The sequence below is a fragment of the Anomaloglossus baeobatrachus genome, chromosome 5 (assembly GCF_048569485.1).
Source record: "Anomaloglossus baeobatrachus isolate aAnoBae1 chromosome 5, aAnoBae1.hap1, whole genome shotgun sequence".
Lineage (NCBI taxonomy): Eukaryota > Metazoa > Chordata > Amphibia > Anura > Aromobatidae > Anomaloglossus > Anomaloglossus baeobatrachus.
This window is the reverse complement of record NC_134357.1, coordinates 190,451,204-190,466,419: the sequence shown is the minus strand read 5'-3', so window position 1 is coordinate 190,466,419 and position 15,216 is coordinate 190,451,204. Positions and strand designations below refer to the sequence as shown.

General features: G+C 44.6%; 1 protein-coding gene across 8 annotated transcripts in view; it reads left to right on the top strand.

Annotated features, from left to right (window-relative positions):
* The window catches only part of ZMIZ1 (zinc finger MIZ-type containing 1), a 553,945-nt gene extending 538,956 nt beyond the window's left edge, over positions 1–14,989 (top strand). For all 8 annotated transcript variants that reach the window (XM_075349063.1, XM_075349058.1, XM_075349062.1 and 5 more), the window contains 3 exons: positions 9,075–9,238; positions 10,246–10,485; positions 11,028–14,989. In XM_075349063.1, coding sequence (XP_075205178.1) covers positions 9,075–9,238; positions 10,246–10,485; positions 11,028–11,135 — 512 coding nt within the window. In that variant the 3' untranslated portion in view covers positions 11,136–14,989. The remainder of the gene's footprint in view (positions 1–9,074; positions 9,239–10,245; positions 10,486–11,027) is intronic.
* Positions 14,990–15,216: the final 227 nt, after the last annotated feature.

Genomic DNA, 15,216 nt, shown 5'->3' with positions numbered 1-15,216 from the left:
GTCCATTAAAGAATTCAAAACACCAATAGGAAAAAATGTGGATAAGAACAGAATGGAGCAATGCAAAAGATACATCTTTCATACATGAATAAAAACAATCAATTATGTATAAAATTAAAAGCATGTACAAAGGTAATCAAAAGATATGGCACATACAGGAAAAAAAAGGGAAGATGTCAAGTCTTGAAATACCCAGCCTCAATGTACTGTATGAGCGATAAATAGATACAAAATGTATTACAACCAAACAAATTGTAATAAGCAGAAGCAGATACCAACATAGCATGTTTGAGAAGAGTATGCAAAGATGTAAATGATATGTAGAATTGTGACTAGTGGATGAAAGCATAGACTGCAAACCTGAGATGATGGTAAAGGCCAACATACAGGAATATATTTAAAGAGGACATTTCATGAGTCAAAAGTGGCCAGATTTTGCTCTTATTTAATTCCTGCTGCTCCCAAGTATTTTTTATTTTATTTTTATAACTGCCGTATGTTGTTTTTACTAAGGTGTACACTGTGTACATAATTAGGCAAATTTTAATCACAGGATAATTATTATACATGTTGTCCTACTCCAAGCTGTATAGGCTTTAGAGCCAATTACCAATTAAGTAAATCAGGTGACGTGCATCTTTGTAATGAGGAGGGGTTTGGTGTAATGACATCAACATCGTATATAAGGTGTGCTTAATTATTGGGCAACTTCCTTTCCTTTGGCAAAATGGGTCAGAAGAGAGACTTGACGGGCTCTGAAAAGTCCAAAATTGTGAGATGAATTGCAGAGAGATGTAGCAGTCTCAATTGCCAAACTTTTGAAGCCTGATCACCGAACAATCAAGTGTTTTGTGGCAAATGGCCAACAGGGTTGCAAGAAGCATGTTGGGCAAAAAAGGCGCAAAATAACTGACCATGAATTGAGGAAAATCAAAGCGTGAAGCTGCCAAGATGCTATTTGCCACCAGTTTGGCCATATTTCAGAGCTGCAACGTTACTGGAGTATCAAAAAGCACAAGGTGTGCCATACTCAGGGACATGGCCAAGGTAAGGAAGGCTGAAAACCGACCACCTTTGAACAAGAAACATAAGATAAAACGTCAAGACTGGGCCAAGAAATATCTTAAGACTGATTTTTCAAAGGTTTTATGGACTGATGAAATGAGAATGACGCTTGATGGGCCAGATGGATGGACCAGAGGCTGGATCAGTAAAGGGCAGAGATCTCCACTCCGACTTAGACGCCAGCAAGGTGGAGGTGGGGTACTGGTATGGGCTGGTATCATCAAAGATGAACTTGTGGGACCTTTTTGGGTTGAGGATGGAGTGAAACTCAACTCCCAGACCTACTGGCAGTTTCTGGAAGACAAATTCTTCAAGCAGTGGTACAGGAAGAAGACTGTATTGTTCAAGAAAAACATGATTTTCATGCAGGACAATGCTCCATCACATGCTTCCAACTACTCCACAGCGTGGCTGGCCAGTAAAGGTCTAAAAGATGAAAAAATAATGACAAGGCCCCCTTGTTCACCTGATCTGAACGCCATAGAGAACCTGTGGTCCCTCATAAAATGTGAGCTCTACTGGGAGGGAAAACAGTACACCTCTCAGAACAGTGTCTGGGAGGCTGTGGTGGCTGCTGCACGCAATGTTGATCGTAAACAGATCAAGCAACTGACAGAATCTATAGATGGTAAGCTGTTGAGTGTCATCATAAAGAAAGGTGGCTATGTTGGTCACTAATTTTTTGGGGTTTTGTTTTTGCATGTCAGAAATGTTTATTTCTAAATTTTGTGCAGTTATATTGGTTTACCTGGTGAAAATAAACAAGTGAGATGGGAATATATTTGGTTTTTATTAAGTTGCCTAATAATTCTGCACAGTAATGGTTACCTGCACAAAGAGATATCCTCTTAAGATAGCCAAATCTAAAAAAAAACAAACACTCTAACTTCCAAAAATATTGAGCTTTGATATTTGAGTCTTTTGGGTTGATTGAGAACATAGTTGTTTATCAATAATAAAAAAAAATCCTCTAAAATACAACTTGCTTAATAATTCTGCACACGGTGTATAGCTCAAGGGTTTCCTTCGGGAGGGGTCGTTATGCTTGTTTGCATAATAACCCTGTGAGCAATGCCCTCTTGGTAAAGCCCATAAAACTGGAAACAAATGAAAAGGCCGTACCGTATGGTGGATTTTATGGAGCAGCATGAGAAGAATAGCCACTTTTGATCTGGTGACTGGTTCTTTTTAAGATATTCATTAAAGTTAATCTTCTACACATGTTAGCATATTTTATTTATCATTAAAATTATATTTCTTTGTCGCTCCATTGGGAGACCCAGACAATTGGGTGTATAGCTTCTGCCTCCGGAGGCCACACAAAGTATTACACTTAAAAGTGTAAAGCCCCTCCCCTCTGCCTATACACCCTCCCGTGCATCACGGGCACCTCAGTTTTTATGCTTTGTGCGAAGGAGGCACACATGCACGCAAGCTCCACAATTTAGTCAGCAGCAGCTGCTGACTATTTCGGATGGAAGAAAAGAGGGCCCCTAACAGGGCTTCCGGCATGCTCCCTTCTCACCCCACTCTGGTCGGCGGTGCTGTTAAGGTTGAGGTACCCATTGCGGGTACAGAGGCTGGAGCCCACATGCTGTTTTCCTTCCCCATCCCTTAGGGGCTCTGGGTGAAGTGGGATCCTAACCGGTCACCAGGCACTGGGACCGTGCTCCCTCCGCAGCCCCTGGGGGAATCTGCTGGACAGGAGACCGGGTATCATCAGGGACAAGGCCCTGCTACTCTGAGGTACTCTGTGTCCCCTTGGGGACGGCGTATAGAGCGCCTGTGTTATGGACGCTGCAGCAGCTGCTGGGTGTGTTGGTGCGCCGGGACTACCGCGCTGACCGCGCTTGTTTGCCGGCCGCGCTTATAACTTTACTCCCCGGCTTTTGCGGCCTAGTACCGCATATTCCCGCCCCCGGGTCTGCCAGTCAGGGGTAAGGGCAGGACGCTGCACTGAACGTCAGCGCTGAGGGCTGGAGCATACTGTGTATCCTCCTCCCCCCTCTCTGAGCACCGTGGGGCACCAGATTCCCGCACTTTTGCAGGCACGCCCACGGCTCCCTCCTCCTCTCTGGACGCTGGCAGCCATTGCTATCAGCACTTCTGAAGAACTTCAGAGGGGAGACAACGCTGAGCTCCACAGCTCTGGGAGGCCCAGGCAGGGAATCTGGTGGTCACACAACCGCTGCGGGCGGTCGGTAAGCCGCACCTGTTACTAGGTGCTGGTCCCCCTGGGTGCCGTAGTGTATATTTATATGCTTATACTGTATACATTTACTCTGTACGGCCGCACTATTGCTCCGGCTATATACCCTCTTTGATTGCTCTTAAAGGAGACTACAGCATGTCGTCCGCAAAAAGCAAGGGTGCCAAGGCACAGGCTTACTTTGCTACCTGTACCTCATGTGCGGCTATGCTTCCTGCAGGTTCCACCTACCCTCATTGTGTGCAATGCTCGGCCCCTGTGACACTCACTCAGCCGGAGCCTCTGCCACGGTCGGGACCCTCGTCCCCGGTGGGACCACCTGCTGCCACTGTCCAGGTGACAGGGACAGAGTTTGCAGTATTCGCTGACAAACTTGCTGAGTCTATGGATAAATGGTCTGCTAAGATACTAGAAGCTTTGCAGTCCAGACCGGTAATACAGGCCCCGGGCACTGTTGAATCATTGACCCCAGGCCCCCCTCGGTTGGAGCAGCAAAGTGCTCCTGGGGCGACTCATAGGTCTCACGGTGAGGACTCCGACACAGACCGCAGTCTCAGACCGACTAAGCGGGCTCGCTGGGAGCTTCCCTCGACTTCATCACACTGTTCAGGGTCTCAGCATGAGGACTCTCTGGAGGATGAGGAGGAGGTGGCAGATCAGGGCTCTGATACTGACGCCGCTCTCAACCTTGATACACCTGAGGGGGACGCCATAGTGAACGACCTTATAGCGTCCATCAATCAGGTGTTGAATCTTTCCCCTCCAGCTCCTCCGATTGAGGAGTCGGCTTCTCAGCAGGAGAAATTCCGTTTTAGGTTTCCCAAACGTACACGGAGTGCGTTTCTTGATCACTCCGACTTCAGGGATGCAGTTCAGAAACACCGAGCTTTTCCGGATAAGCCCTTTACTAAGCGCCTTAATGACACACGTTACCCCTTCCCCGCTGACGTAGTCAAGGGTTGGGCTCAGTGTCCCAAGGTGGATCCGCCGGTCTCTAGACTGGCGGCTAGATCCATAGTCGCAGTGGAAGATGGTGCATCACTCAAGGATGCCACTGACAGGCAGATAGAGCTCCTGATGAAATCCATCTATGAAGCTATCGGCGCGTCCTTTGCTCCGGCATTCGCAGCCGTATGGGCACTCCAAGCTATCTCAGCTTGTCAGTCTGAGATTAATGCAGTCACACGGGCCGCTACCCCACAGGTTGTGTCCTTAACATCTCAGGCGTCGGCGTTTGCGTCCTACGCCATGAATGCTGTCCTGGACTCTGCTAGCCGTACGGCGGTAGCATCCGCCAATTCTGTGGCAGTCCGCACTAGCCATGTGGCTACGTGAATGGAAGGCAGACTCTGCTTCGAAAAAGTTCTTAACCGGGTTGCCATTTTCTGGCGACCGCCTGTTTGGCGAGCGATTGGATGAAATCATTAAACAATCCAAGGGAAAGGACTCGTCCTTACCCCAGTCTAAACCAAACAGACCTCCACAAAGGAAGGTTCAATCGAGGTTTCGGTCCTTTCGGGCCTCAGCCAGGTCTCAATTCTCCTCGTCCAACAGGCCACAGAAGGGTCAGAGGAACTCTGATTCATGGCGGTCTAAGTCACGTCCTAAGAAGAACGCCGGAGGAACCGCTCCCAAAGCGGCCTCCTCCTGACTTTCGACCTCCCCAAACCGCATCCTCGGTCGGTGGCAGGCTCTCCCGCTTTTCCGACGCCTGGTTGCCACATGTCCAAGACCGATGGGTGAGAGACATTCTGTCTCACGGTTACAGGATAGAGTTCAGCTCTCGTCCTCCGACTCGTTTCTTCAGAACATCTCCACCCCCCGAGCGAGCCGATGCTCTTCTTCAGGCGGTGAGCACTCTGAAAGCAGAAGGAGTGGTGATCCCGGTTCCCCTTCAACAATGGGGCCACGGGTTTTACTCCAACTTGTTTGTGGTGCCAAAAAAGGACGGATCTTTCCGTCCCGTTCTGGACCTAAAACTGCTCAACAGACACGTGAAAACCAGGCGGTTCCGGATGGAGTCTCTCCGCTCCGTCATCGCCTCAATGTCCCAAGGAGACTTCCTAGCATCAATCGATATCAGGGATGCTTATCTCCACGTGCCGATTGCACCAGAACATCAGCGCTTCCTGCGCTTCGCCATAGGAGACGAACACCTTCAGTTCGTGGCACTGCCTTTTGGCCTGGCAACAGCCCCACGGGTCTTCACCAAAGTCATGGCAACAGTGGTTGCAGTCCTACACTCTCAGGGACACTCGGTGATCCCTTACTTAGACGATCTGCTTGTCAAGGCCCCCTCTCGGGTGGCATGCCAACACAGCCTGAACATTGCTCTGGAGACTCTCCTGAGATTCGGGTGGATCATCAATTTCCCAAAGTCAAAATTGACACCGGCCCAATCACTGACATATCTTGGCATGGAGTTTCATACTCTCTCAGCGATAGTGAAGCTTCCGTTGGACAAACAGCGGTCACTACAGACAGGGGTGCAATCGCTCCTTCGAGCCCAGTCGCAACCCTTGAGGCGCCTCATGCACTTCCTAGGGAAGATGGTGGCAGCAATGGAGGCAGTTCCATTTGCGCAGTTTCATCTGCGTCCACTTCAATGGGACATTCTCCGCAAATGGGACAGGAAGTCGACGTCCCTCGACAGGAACGTCTCCCTGTCTCGAGCGGCCAAGGCCTCCCTTCAGTGGTGGCTTCTTCCCACTTCTTTGTCGAAGGGGAAATCCTTCCTGCCCCCATCCTGGGCTGTGGTCACGACGGACGCGAGTCTGTTGGGGTGGGGAGCGGTCTTTCTCCACCACAGGGCTCAGGGTACATGGACTCAGCCAGAGTCCTCCCTTCAGATCAATGTTCTGGAGATAAGGGCAGTGTATCTAGCCCTAAAGGCGTTCCAGCCGTGGCTGGAAGGCAGGCAGATCCGAATTCAGTCGGACAATGCCACGGCGGTGGCATACATCAATCACCAAGGCGGCACACGCAGTCGGCAAGCCTTCCAGGAAGTTCGGCGGATTCTGCTGTGGGTGGAAGCCACAGCCTCCACCATCTCCGCAGTTCACATCCCGGGCGTAGAAAACTGGGAAGCAGACTTTCTCAGTCGCCAGGGCATGGACGCAGGGGAATGGTCTCTTCACCCGGACGTGTTTCAAGAGATCTGTTGCCGCTGGGGGAAGCCGGACGTCGACCTTATGGCGTCCCGGCACAACAACAAGGTCCCGGCATTCATGGCATGTTCTCAAGATCACAGAGCTCTGGCGGCAGACGCGTTAGTTCAGGATTGGTCGCAGTTTCGACTGCCTTATGTATTTCCTCCTCTGGCTCTGCTGCCCAGAGTGTTACGCAAGATCAGGTCCGACTGCCGCCGCGCCATCCTCGTCGCTCCAGACTGGCCGAGGAGGTCGTGGTACCCGGATCTGTGGCATCTCACGGTAGGCCAACCGTGGGCACTACCAGACCGACCAGACTTGCTGTCTCAAGGGCCATTTTTCCATCTGAATTCTGCGGCCCTCAACCTGACTGTGTGGCCATTGAGTCCTGGATCCTAGCGTCCTCAGGGTTATCTCAAGAGGTCATTGCCACTATGAGACAGGCCAGGAAACCAACATCCGCCAAGATCTACCACAGGACGTGGAAGATCTTCTTATCCTGGTGCTCTGATCAGGGTTTTATTCCCTGGCCATTCGCCTTGCCCACTTTTCTGTCCTTCCTGCAATCCGGAATGGAAAAGGGGTTGTCTCTCGGCTCACTTAAGGGACAAGTCTCGGCACTCTCTGTGTTTTTTCAAAAGCGTCTAGCCAGGCTTCCGCAGGTACGCACGTTCCTGCAGGGGGTTTGCCACATAGTCCCTCCTTACAAGCGTCCGCTAGAACCCTGGGATCTGAACAGGGTGCTAACGGCTCTTCAGAAACCACCTTTCGAGCCAATGAGGGATATTTCTCTTTCACGCCTTTCGCAGAAGGTGGTCTTCCTAGTGGCAGTCACATCGCTTCGGAGAGTGTCTGAGCTACCAGCGCTCTCATGCAAAGCCCCCTTCCTGGTATTTCACCAGGACAAGGTGGTTCTGCGTCCGGTTCCGGAGTTTCTCCCGAAGGTGGTATCCCCTTTTCATCTCAATCAGGATATCTCCTTACCTTCTTTTTGTCCTCATCCAGTTCACCAATGTGAAAAGGATTTGCACTTGTTAGATCTGGTGAGAGCACTCAGACTCTACATTTCTCGTACGGCGCCCCTGCGCCGCTCGGATGCACTCTTTGTCCTTGTTGCTGGCCAGCGTAAAGGGTCGCAGGCTTCTAAGTCAACCTTGGCTCGGTGGATCAAGGAACCAATTCTTGAAGCCTACCGTTCTTCGGGGCTTCCGGTTCCTTCAGGGCTGAAGGCCCATTCTACCAGAACCGTGGGTGCGTCCTGGGCTTTGCGGCACCAGGCTACGGCTCAGCAGGTGTGTCAGGCGGCTACCTGGTCGAGTCTGCACACTTTCACGAAACACTATCAAGTGCATACCTACGCTTCGGCAGATGCCAGCCTAGGTAGGCGAGTCCTTCAGGCGGCGGTTGCCCACCTGTAGGCAGGGGCCGTTTTACGGCTTTTTTACCGAGGTATTTTTTTACCCACCCAGGGACTGCTTTTGGACGTCCCAATTGTCTGGGTCTCCCAATGGAGCGACAAAGAAGAAGGGAATTTTGTTTACTTACCGTAAATTCCTTTTCTTCTAGCTCCAATTGGGAGACCCAGCACCCGCCCCTGTTCCCTTCGGGCTGTTGTTCTTTGTGTACACATGTTGTTCATGTTGAATTGTTCTTGGTTATGGTTTTCAGTTCTCCGAACATCCTTCGGATTGAATTTACCTTAGACCAATTTATAAGTTTCCTCCTTCTTGCTTTTGCACCAAAACTGAGGTGCCCGTGATGCACGGGAGGGTGTATAGGCAGAGGGGAGGGGCTTTACACTTTTAAGTGTAATACTTTGTGTGGCCTCCGGAGGCAGAAGCTAAACACCCAATTGTCTGGGTCTCCCAATTGGAGCTAGAAGAAAAGGAATTTACGGTAAGTAAACAAAATTCCCTTCTTCCTTAAGTTTTGGTTTTCTTCTCTGACTGAACCCTCAAATAATTTTGTCACATTCTGCACATTATTATACACAGTAAACTTACCTCCAAGTACTTCTGTCCTCTGTTTTCTTCTGTACATCCTCCATCATGATTCCTATTTTCATCCTATTCTTCTATGATCTGTTCTAAATTCCATGATGCATCACATAAGCAGTTAGCATGACCAGCATCTGTTTGCTAGGATGACAGTGTGATTATTCACTCGTATATATTTTTCTATTCAATCTAACTGTATAACAGACACTGTGCAGTCATTATCAGTGATAAGGGCTTCTGTCCACCAGCATGGAGAACTTATATGGTACAGTCCGTAAAATTGCATTATACAGAAACTAATTATGCTCTAGATAGTTACAACCCTTTAGAGAACATAAAACCATATAATTAAACCCCCTTAGAGTTACGGTATATGGCTTTACAGTGGTAACTCTCTCGAGCAATGTAAGTGTCCATGTGATCACAGTACCTAACTGAAGAGAATTATGCCATGAATTTACAGATAGAAGGGATAACTAAATAAGGTACTACAAGCTTAATTATATCTAGTGTGGACCTGCTGAGAAGATGAATTAAAAAGAAAAAAAAACAAAAACTAGAGGGCTACTTTAAGATCCTCCAGTGAATATTATATTAGTATTGTTAAGTGGTGACTTGCGTTGTGTCACAAGTTGATTTATTCTTTATTTGTAGGAAATAATTATCAAGGTCATGGGAACTTTGACTTTCCTCATGGAGCACAAGGTGGGACGTCTATGAATGATTTTATTCATGGGCCCCAGTTGTCTCATCCTCCTGACATGCCCACTGGCATGTCTTCGCTGGACAAACCTCTAAGCCACTCCATGCAGGACTCGGTAAGTGGTGGTAATGTGTCTTTAGTTGTAGATAGCTCCTTTTTAATATAGATCAGCCACTATATTATCAGCTTATTTCATGTTATTTTGGTTACTAACTGGTTAGTAAGTTCCAGACTGAGCCATTTTCCCCATACCCGATAGGCAAGTTTTTTGGGTTTTTGTTTTTTCTAATGGCGCTAAAATTTTCTCTCGTTTGGATATTCAAATTATTTTATTTATTTTTTTTTTTTTTGCAATGTTTGAGGTTTAATTGTTAAGCCATATTTATATTCCTTTTTTCTGATGTCCCCTGTTCCATAGAAATAATTTTTATATATTGGAAATAATTTGTTTCAACAAAGCCGAGTAGAAGCGTTAATTTAGACCTGCCATTTCTTTTATTTCTTTATAGTTTGATTTACTTATTTTCTTGCTTTTTTATTGATTAATTTAATTCACGCACTGTTCCCACCCATAAGGTCTTAAAAAAATCTTTGAAGGGCATTTTAACATATTAACAGACTTTTTTTTTTTTCTTTTTCTGAATTCCTCTGTAACTTAGGATGGTATATTAGCCCAGTTGCAGGGGGAATTTAACGTCCGCTTGCATGGCAGAGCTGACAAGATTGCCTAGAACCCAGCAGCTCCTGCCCTATCTCTACTCCCATTGATCACTGAATCTGGAAAAGGAAGTGCTGTTATTGCATTCTAATCTGTATATACAAGCACTGGTTTAGTGTTGTGTATTTAATGATCATGAAGCCAACTTAAACAATGTTTGCCTTTTCTGTAGGAAGTCTGGCTGGATCTGACAGCCACCTCCCCACTCTCACAGCTACTTGATCTCCAGCAAGCAGCTTACTCTGTATTGATGCTTTAGAATGCCAGTGTAGAATGAAATGTGGCCCTCCTGGACATGTATACAGTAGTTTATGGTTGATCCAGGAGCAGTTGAGGGATTCTAAAATACTGTTAAATACTTTGTTTAAGCTGATACTGACTTTTCCTTATTGTTTGTCTTTCAGATCCCTCATGTAGGAAATTCTGAGCAGCCTCATGGCTCCATGCCTCAGGGCTTACACCCGCCTCACCCAGGAAGTCAGCCTGGGCAGCCTTTACACCACGGTGGACCAGCACCTCAACCTCGACACCCACCGCAAGCTGCGAACCATCCGCATGGAGACATGGCCTTTAACCCCTCCTCCGTGTTAGAAGGTCAACCAGGTGGACAAGGACCTCCAGATATGCCAGAGCCATCTCTGGATGTAAGATTATTGAGAAATTAAATGTGTGACTGCATAGGTTGACATATGAATGCAATTTTAGAGATTTGTTTTCTTTAAATACAGAGATATCAAATCTAAAAAGAATGAACACCGTGCACCACAGCACTATTATCAAATACCTATATTATTTGCTTTAATGAGAGCATTTGTGCTGCTTAAATTGCATGGGCTCCATGGGCAGTGTGCTGTCTGTAAAGATGGCATTTGTATAATGTACACGTATAGTGTGTAGATACACTTGTTTACATACCTCGCATGGATCTAGAAGTAATTATACTGTTTGCTTGTCGATAGAACACACCAGACAACTATAAGGAAGTGCTCATTGCTTTATTGCATTTCTGAGAAAGTGTATTATACGGATGGAAAATGACTCTTTCCAGATCTCGGGTGTCTAGAGTGAGCTATGTGTAAAAATTGAGACAGAAAATGGCTCTCAAATGTCAAACGTCTAATTTTTTTTGAGTACATTGTAAAGGTGAAGACACAATTTATTTTTTCTTTCTCTCTCCTTTGTGCAGCTGCTTCCAGAGCTTACGAATCCAGACGAGCTTCTTTCCTACCTGGATCCTCCAGATCTACCAAACAACAGCAACGATGACCTTCTCTCACTGTTTGAGAACAACTAAAGTGCAGCTGTTTCCCCATTCCCAGACCATAATACAGCCAGTCAGGATACACAAGGCAGGCACAGTTCTGGAAACTCCAACCATTATCCATTATGTATGCCTTCCCGGCAGTCTTGCAGCTGCATTTGCCTTAGACTAATGCGCATTAAGTGACGCTGCTAAAGGGCAACATTCAGCTTCGGGCTGTTTGTAGATCTCTCACGTGGTGCTTCCTGGTTTTCCCATGCTGAGGTTGATAAATGGGAAACTATGAAGACAAAGTCCTCTCTAGGCAGTTTAAGAGGTGGTGGAGATTAAATGCAAGACACATGACACCTTACGATGCCTAGTGTTACCCCTCATTCCCACACCACCACCAGTCTCACACCAGCTGGCAAAGAAGAACATTACCATGAAATTGGGAGAAAGATGGAGCAAACACACACCCGCACACAAAGCACAAGGTTCCTAAGCAGTGAGTATTATGGCCAGACATCTTGCTCTCGCCACACACAAGTGCTGTCATTCAGGATACAGCCTCTTGGAGGGTCTCCTGCACCTTTGGTTTGTTGCCAGTATACATTTCCTCCAATTTTTATTGCAGCATTTTTAAGAAAAACTCCCAGGTCCCTGGTAAGGCGTTTCCTAAATGCAGAGACTAAATTTTAACAGCTTGGAAGTTAAGCGACAACAACTGATACTTTATCCAGGATCTGGGCTCTCTGTCGTGACTTTATTTTTAATTTTTTGTTTTAAGCTGCAACAAGGGGCATTGATATTGGTTTCATAAAGCAGCTTAAGGGTTATGTTTTTGGTTTTATTCATTTTGCTTAACCCAAGAAGACTGTTACACAATAACTGGCCTTTTTTATCTGCCTGATGATTATTTTCATTTTAATATAAAACCACATAAAAATGTGTGTTATTTGTGCAATCTTCTTTCCCAAACATTTTGTGGTCAAGGTACCTTCTAGAGGTGTGGGGGTAGGGGTCTAAATGCATGAGTCTGACCCAGTTTCTGTGCTTCTGGTGTGTTAATGCTGCTTGCTTCTGTAAAACTGTTGTTATATTTGTACAGAAGTGCATGTGTGCCAATCAATGTTACTTACTTTGTCTTTGTTCACTTTTTCAGTGCTTTCTCCTTTGCTGGCCCACTGTATAAATATAAGGGTATCCAGTAGATTACTTTACCATAAAAAGGCTTAAAAGGGTTGTCTAATGAAAGTAAGTTATCACCTATCCGCAGGATAGTTTATAACATGCTGATCGGTGTGGGTCTGACTGTTGGGACCTACACCAATCGGCAGAACTGTGAATTTTTCTTTCTGATAGGGCACTTTTATTCTTGTTAAAAAATAGAGTGGCAGGTTGCATGCTCAATCGCTGCTCCATGCCTTCTCTATGCTGCTGGAAAAAGCTGAGCACAGAACTCAGCCAGGCCCTAAAGGAATATAGCGGCTGTTCAGCAATCAACCTGTTACTGCATTCTAACTGGGATAAAAAAGCGTTATCTTGCTGAATGGTGCCAGTTCCAGCTGTTGGACCCCCATGGATGAATAAGACCTATCCTGTGGGTAGATGAAAACTTATTTTTAATGGACACCCCCTTTGAAGGAAGACTTTTCTTCTTGCCTCTTTATAATCGATTTCTTCCTTCTTGTTCCTTTTCAGTGTACCAGCTTTGCCATCTTATGTCCTTTTTATGATATACTGATTTTTATTTTTTGCCCGTGTGTTGTGCTTGTACAGATGTGACTGACACACCAAACAATCCTACTTTGTTGAATATTTGTTTTCCTTTTTTCTATCACCAAAGTTGTATTTTGTAAATTTTTTTTATTTAACAAAAAAAATGGAGAAAAAAAAGGTGGGTGGGCAAGTGATTATTTACCTTTTGGGTTTCCCCTCTAGCAGTTTTAAATTCTTGACATTATTTTTCAGTTCCTGTTGTGTAGAAATGTAGGCTTTTTTAAATACATCTTCACTTTGTATTTGTGTTTTTAGTTGTTTTTTTTTGTTTGTTTGTTTGTTTTCTATTTTTTTCATTTTCTAAATTCCGGTGTCTTAGTAAGGTAAGATGGCAGCACAAAATGCTGTTCATATGCAATTAAAATATTGTAAATATGTTAAAAATTTTTAGAAATATGTGTTGCTTAGTGACATGGTATGTTCTCATGCAGTTTGTTTTTTTTAGAATGCCTAGTCCATGTGACACATCCCTTCTCTCCATCACACTTTTCACCTTGAGTTTGCAGCAGCTGATATCTCTCCTCTAGAGACGTCTCCAGCTGATGTAAAATTGATGGGGTTACGCTACATATAAGTCTCCTGTATTTATAAAAATGTAGAATTTGCTTGTACCCAAAAAGAAACAAACTTTATCAAGTAGCTACTATATGATGAGGTTATAAAGATGGAGCATTGGTTTCCATTTCCACGTCTTGCAATTTGCAAAGTTATATTTTGTTTTCTGATTTCATAATTCTATATAGCCATTAGAGGAGGTGTCTAATTTTATTAATTGGGTAAAAACCAGCCTCTTTGCTTTTTACCTGTTATTAAAAATCCTTTTTCTCAAGAACAGAGGAATTTTTGTTCTGTCGTGTACTAATGCTCATTGCCAAGGTGCCTGCGCTTGCAAGCTGTTTGCCATCCAACTTGTAAGCGCTGCTCTGAAGCCAGCCTTAGTATCCCTGCTCTTCTCATATGCTGCAGAGTTAAAGTTGTATTTGCAATCAGCATCAGAGAGCGCAAGGACCGGGCCAGTGGCTTAGTCATACCTTCAGTCTGATCTGTCCAATATTCGGGATTGCATCGCTCCCCCGCAAGCAGAAAACAAGGAGGCAGTGAAGTGGTGCACTCCTGAAGACAGAAACATGAGACAACCCCGTTAAGGCTAATTAAAGGAAATTAAAGTAATTCTTTCCTTTTAAGGCATGAAACACTTTTGCAGTGTTGTGTTATATGCAGCAGTACAAGCAAAAATGATACATTTAAACAGATTAAGTAAGATATCAACAAGGCTGGGTTTTTTTGTTTTTGTTTTTTTTTTCTTTTTTCAACTGGAAAAATGTTAACCCGTTCACTTTAAGAAGGGGGAAAGGGATGAAGGCATCGCCAGCTTATGCTTAGCCCTTTTGGGTCTGGGCAGGATAAAAGGACTTCACACACCCTATGTAAATAATGTATATGAGCAGTAGAGACATAAAACACAGACACATTCATTTTCCTGGGAATGTGCATTTGTTTGTTTTTTATTTTGCAAAAAAAAGTGGTTAGAAAAATGTTTAAAAAAAAATGTGTGTGTTTCCATATGGTGTGGAAATAATCCTATATTTGGGGGAGGGTGGGAGGGGTGCATTTTGTGTGAAATCACATTGTTTCCACTCCTCTGAAATGCTTTGACCCTTTGTGAAAACAAACATTTTTTTTCTGTTATGTACATCTAATATTTTAGCTGACACACATTAGTCCTGTGTATTTTAAGGTGCTACATGACGTAAAACACACACACAGTAAAAAAGAAATAGTGGATTATAGGGAAATTAAATAAAAAGAAAAAAAAGATTGTAACCAAATTCTCTTTGTACAATTTTTGATATTATGATCAGAAGTGGAAATTGAAAATAAATGGTACAATCTATAATAAAACATGCAAAAGGGCCACTGTATTTTGTCTGTACATTGTATGTACAATTTAATCATTCATATTTGTATCCCCTTCAATGCCAGAGAGAAGTCTCTCTTCCTCCCTCTAGCAGTGAAGGCAGAAAATGTTCAAAATTAACGTAATTGTGCTTTTTAGTCTTGCAAAACTGTATGTAGTTAGTTGTGTCCACCTTATATTTATCAAATAAATATGTACTCAGATGAAACCTGTACACTGTGTTAAGTTTTTATTCTCTATTTAAAGAGTGCCGGCTATACATTTGATATTTTGTTGTTATCTGTAAAGCATAGTTTATGTTAATTTTTTGGCCTTTTTTATGTTAATAAAACTAACGTTTAAACATTTGCTTGAAATTGCCATTACTCCAAAGATGTATCAGTCTTGTTTTATGCATTTACCAAGTTAAACTATAATGACAACTGTCAAGAACAG